Genomic DNA, 6022 nt, shown 5'->3' on the forward strand with positions numbered 1-6022 from the left:
GTCCTAAGCCAATTCATCCATTGGAGAAAGCATGGCATAAATTGGATGTACGCATTTGCCTGAAGATATACCTGCAGCATACTGAGCAGTTTAGATCCACAGTCCTTATTCATCTCTTTCCTTCCACGTTCAGTGGATCAACTGGTCTCCTCAGCAACCATCGCCTGGTGGATCAAAGCTTGTATATCATCAGCCTATGAGACTCAGCATCTCAGGAGGCCTAAGATTTTCACACACTCCACAAGAGTGGCTGCTGCATTGGTGGCATTTTCCACAAATGCCCAGTTCAGGAGATATGTCAGGCTGCCACTTGGAAGGCACCCCTCCACCGGCGGCTTTCGGCAAACTGGTCCTACGGCAAGTCCTTTCCCCTGAGTAGGTGTGTGTGTGTGTGTTTCCTCCCAATCAGTGGTTTTATGGTTGTGGTATATCCCACTTGAAATGACCTTGGAGACAGCTGCAGAGAACGGAACATTAGGCTTGCAGCTGCATCAGGACATCACAACCTTCCCACTGAATGCCCACACCTACTCATGGGAAATTGGGAGGCAAGTTTGGTTTTTTCTCTGCTTGGAGATCTGTTACCTTACCTATTGTTGAATTCTTCCAAGGTTACTACCATTTCACTGCTTGGCCTAAAAACTGGGCAGGCTTATCTTCCCCAGGCTCTTAAAGGCTCTTGTCTAATTTGCATAGTCCTGCCTTGAGCCACGTGGAGAGGATAACCACTGAGATGTCCTCAGAGAAAGCTGCAAGAAGTAGCCTTCATGGTAAGTGACTAATGCTTCGTTCTCCTACTTAGTGTTAAGCATTAACGGCTGCTGTCTGTGAATGTACAAGTTGAAGATGCAGACATGGAAGAGCTACTGTGAACCAGTTTACTGAAAGCAGAGATTGCCAGTGGACTGGTTTGAGTAATGTCTGCCAGCCATCTTAAGTGCTTGGATGTGTTATATGCTCCCCCAGCACACCATTCCACTGTTGTCATTTGTATGAATTGCTCCCTGTGCAGTTAGGCCACAACAGAACAGCACTACGGGTGGCTGGCACCCATGCTTCCTCTCCAGTGTTTTAGTCAGGCTAGTGGATATATTGTTTGAAGTGGCCCAATGAGCTTAGAATATCATTCTTCCTAGGGGTAATCACTCTAGTATATCCTTATGTGCAAGTTATGCTGCCTGGCTTCCTCCTTGTATATTGTACTTTCTTTGTTGTTAATGGTGCAAAGTAATTTGCATTTTGATAAAATTTTAGACAATGTAAAGTTAAAGGGCTTCTATGTTTTGTCTTGTATGGTGACATTTTAAAAGCAGCCCAAAGGAAATAAAGCAATTGAATTGTTAAAGTTTCAAGAAAAGGTGTTGGCAGTTCAGGATCATAAGTGTTCCAGTTATTTCACTGTATTTACTAAAGAAAGAAAATCATGTGCTAATTATCTACATTTACCCCACAACAGCATGTGCTAAAGAAGCTGCTAGCTATTACAGAACTGCTTCAACAAAAGCAAGATCAGTATTCAGTGTCAAACAACATCAGGTAGCAGCTTTCTGCACCGGATTTCTGCATGGATCTAGCATGTCCTATGACGACTTTCACCAATCTCACTTCCTTCTTGCTCTTGCCAAAAATAGCACACACGTTTCACATTCCCAAGTGATGTGTGAACTATGCAAAAAGAAAAAGATACTGTTGGTGACTGTACCAGCAGCTTTAAGCTATCTGTGCAGGACACTTGCACTTTCTTCCACTTGGAACCAATTTTCACAACCTCTGAGCCTTGGTGTACAGATTACCTTCCACAAAGAAAATGCTGTGACTGTCCCTTGAACATTAACGTTATTTCAGCTCCTTCAATTGCCAAAGTCTTGCTGCCTTTTGAAAAACTAAATCTATATAGTCAACTGCCAAGGAAATGTTTTGACAGCAAAGAGTAACTGGATTGAAAACACTTCTTACTGTAATTAGACTGGTTTAGGACTGCTCACTCTAACTTGTATTTACAACTTCCAGAGTTTGATAGATCTTTGCTGTTCACTTTTTATACCATGCTATTTTTCTTTAGAGTTGTGTTCAAAGAATATGCAGACTGTTTTGTCAGCTTTGTGTCTTGACTATTTTTTTCCATCAAGGATTGTATATCCAGATAAATCAGTGCTTTTTGTAAAATGTTTACAACAGTAAATAATTTGAATTTAGTAAGTTTGATTGGCATGCATGCGTTCATTAAACCATTTTATAGCATACATATGGCCTGGTGCATTATTACCTGCCTTTTCAAACAGGTGATTTTCATATGACCTGTTGTGGCCGGGGGTGGGAGAATGCAGGCAACATTCAGACCGTCTCATGAGTCCACCTCCTAGCTCTTTGAACAGTGCTTTAGATCTGGTAATATGTCCAACAGGAGGGGGTTTTTTTGGTATTATGGGAAGGCAGTTAGATGGAAGCACCTACCACTTTATCCAAGATGAGCCATTCCTGCCCTAGCTGAAATGCCTCAACCCATGCAATGGGGTCACCGTAGTTCAGAATGGGTTTTGTCCTACTGCCTGTTAAAGCAGCAGCAGCTGCAAGACAGTGAAATTGTCCTTTTCTCTATATAGGAGGGTGTAGTACCTGGCAAATCTCCACTGATATATCCTACGAAACCCAGCTGGACATATGCAAGATGGGAGGTTCAGCTAGATGTCAGTAATGTGAAATGGGTTGCCTCACTTAGGCAGACATCTTGGGCAACAACTACCTTATTAAAAATGGTTCAGCCAGTAAACACCAGCTGGGGAGAAGAAACTGCTTCTGCATACAGGAAGCTGTTGGCTGGAAGCATGGAATGTCTTGTCCCTTCTTCCCTCCCACTGGGAGTCTGAACTCTCACAAAACTGAAGAGAACATTCCAGGAACAGCACCTGACCACACACCAATTGTAAACTCTGGACAATTAGAGATCTATCTTTTACAATGGTACCTGACAAAGCACACAATGAAGCAGCTGATCAAGGCTAATGGAGACATCTGTACTAGGGATGTGCAAAAAATTTTGGGCACAGAACGATCTGTGCCTGAAACGAGCAATTTCGGGTGATTCAGGGCCCAACTGAATCACCCCTGATGTCCCCCGATATTTTTCGGGCCCGAGCCGAATCACCCGAATTTCGGGCCCGAAAAATTCGGGTGATTCGGTTCATGGTTGATTTTGGGGGATTTTTTGAAGTTTTAGTGACTTTGGGGCAGTTCGGGGGCATAGCATGGGATCTGAGCAAGAAGAGTGGGGTGGGGTGGTAGTGCCTAATGGGTGCAGGCTACCACCCTAATTTCAGGGGGATTGGGCAGAGGGCTGATTTTTTGGGAATATTTGAAGTTTTGGTGTCTTTGGGGCAGAAAGTGGATCTGCCCCAAAGGAGTGGGGTGGGCTGGTAGATGGTGCCTAATGGGTGGAGGCTACCACCCATCTCCAATTTCAGAGTGATTGGGCAGAGGGGTGAATTTTGGTGAATTTCTGAGGTTTGTCTTCATAAGATGAAGTGTGCTAGATTGATCCATTCATCATATTCTTAGTAAATGAGAGTGTGAAAAAGTGAAAGTGGGGTCATGAGAGTTTAATTGAAAAAAAATCTCATTTGCTATGATAGAATGAGAATTCACACCTCAGAAAAAACTTGGTGTGAATTCTCATTCTATCATAGCAAATGAGATTTTTTTCAATTAAACTACTCTCATGACCCCACTTTCACTTTTTCACATTCTCAATTACTATGAATATGAGGAAGTAATCAATTTAGCACACTTCACCTTATGAAGACAAACCTCAGAAATTCACCAAAATTCACCCCTCTGCCCAATCACTCTGAAATTGGGGACGGGTGGTAGCCTCCACCCATTAGGCACCATCTACCAGCCCACCCCACTCCTTTGGGGCAGATCCACTTTCTGCCCCCAAACTGCCCCAAAGTCACTAAAACTTCAAAAATCAGCCCTTGGCCCAATTCCGCTGAAATTGGGGTGGTAGACTCCACCCATTGGGAACTACCACCCCAAAATTTGGCCCCTGGGCCCCTTTCCCCCCCGAATCTATTCAGATTCGGATTAAATCTGAACCGAATCAAGGGTGATTCGGGTGGCCCATATTCGGGCACAAAACAGAACGGGTGATTCGGTTCGGGTCCCGAACCGAATCACCGAATACCCGAATTGCACACCCCTAATCTGTACAACATAAGTAACATTTGCACCCAAGTGATAACCATGTATTTCCATCTTAGCTTTTCTACCCAGTAATGCAAGATCAACATGGATATGTTTTAAAACATTAATGGTTATACCACATACAAACACCAAATGTTTGGCCCATCCAAGATTTCATTAAAATAAATTTAATTAGCAACCTGGCAGGATGAAGTGTTGCTGCAAGACATTATGGTAGTATTTTAAATTCAACCCATCCTTGTTTCAGTCTCACTTCCATCACTGCTTTTCTCCATATTTCTTTATTCATGGTAAACTGGGAACTTGATCTTCCTAGGTAATGTGTATTAGTACCTCACATTGTTCTATCTCAGGCCTGCTCAACTTTAGCCCCCCAACTGGTTTTGGACTACCATCTCCCATAATCCTCAGCCACAGTAGCCAATAGCAAGGGATTATAGGAGTTGTAGGCCAACATCTGCAGGAGGACTGAAGTAGAGCAGGCCTGTTTATCTGCTTGACATTGTGAGTGCCTGAGTTTATTACTGGGAAGGACTACAATTCTCAATGGAACATAGGAAGCTGCCATATACTGAGTCAGACCATAGGTCCATCTCGCTCAGTATTGTCTACACAGACTGGCAGCGGCTTCTCCAAGGTTGCAGGCAAGAATCTCAGCCCTATCTTGGAGATGCCAGGGAAGGAACTTGGAGCCTAGATGCTCTTCCCAGAGCAGCTCCATCCCCTAAGGGGAATATCTTACAGCGCTCACACTTCTAGTCTCCCTTTCGTATACAACCAGGGCGGATCCTGCTTAGCTTAAGGGGACAAGTCATACTTGCTACCACAAGACCAGCTCTCTTCCCCTGATGCACACCTTCCAGGATGCCACTGGGGCTTGAGAAGACTCAGTTCCTCCAAAAGGGTTTCATTAGTGCTGGGATCAGAGAGCTGTGTGGAGTACTTGATTTCAACTGAAGGTTTACTCAGGCCTATGAGAGCTCCCAGGCCTTGTGATGAAGAACACTGATGTAGGATATTCTATCCTAAATGCAACATGCTGGCAGAGTTGTGTATGTTGCATAATTCTGCTACTACTTGTCAATGCAACAGGGCAGACAACTCCAGGCTTTACTTCTGGCTTATACCATAGAAGGGGGAACATGAATCTCCCTCCTTCCCCTTGCATACTGTTCTTGTTGCCATCCCCCACTATCAACACATGTAAGACGGGAAAGCTGGCTCAGAAAATTTCTCTGCACTCAAACGGATCCCCGTTCTTTCATGGGTTGCCCAACACTAAAAATTGTTTTCTGGGCACAAGTTTGCCAAACTTCTCTATTATCCCTAGTTATGGCACTTAACAGAATAGTGTCCACTCTAACAATACCATCTATCTACTATCTATATACTTAATTCACAAAGCTACTCAGTTAAGCTGGAATGCATGGGGATGCATGGCAAGGCAATGCGTGTGAGGCATCCAGCCACTGGCAACCGTCGCCGTGCCACAGCAAAGGCAGCCAGAGCGATTGGGGAGGTGGAAAACTGTGAAGGTTGGGACTAACGGAGAGGTCTGGATGGAGCCGTTGGGGCAGAACAGAGACCAGAGCAGGCAGCCGGAGGTGGAGGAGGAAGGAGAAAATGGCGGAGGCAGCCAGTGGAACAGAGGGAAAGTAGCGGTGGGCTGGCAAGGAAAAGCATGTCCGGTGGGTGAGGAGCGAGGCAAAGTGGGCTGAAGGTTGTGGGTGGAGGGAGAGCAAGCAGACGGCAGAGTTGTGGGGGGAGGGAGGGGGGAAATGCCACAGGCTCAGTACACTACTGCACAGTTGCTCTGTGC

The 6022-nt window shown here is 44.9% G+C and overlaps 1 protein-coding gene across 1 annotated transcript in view; it reads left to right on the top strand.

The window, feature by feature from the left end:
• RASA1 (RAS p21 protein activator 1) overlaps window positions 1–2243 on the top strand; it is a 79421-nt gene extending 77178 nt beyond the window's left edge. Inside the window, exon 25 of the mRNA XM_053298426.1 lies at window positions 1457–2243. Coding sequence (XP_053154401.1) covers window positions 1457–1540 — 84 coding nt within the window. The 3' untranslated portion in view covers window positions 1541–2243. The remainder of the gene's footprint in view (window positions 1–1456) is intronic.
• The last annotated feature ends 3779 nt before the right edge of the window (window positions 2244–6022 follow it).

Source organism: Hemicordylus capensis, chromosome 2 (genome assembly GCF_027244095.1).
Source record: "Hemicordylus capensis ecotype Gifberg chromosome 2, rHemCap1.1.pri, whole genome shotgun sequence".
Lineage (NCBI taxonomy): Eukaryota > Metazoa > Chordata > Lepidosauria > Squamata > Cordylidae > Hemicordylus > Hemicordylus capensis.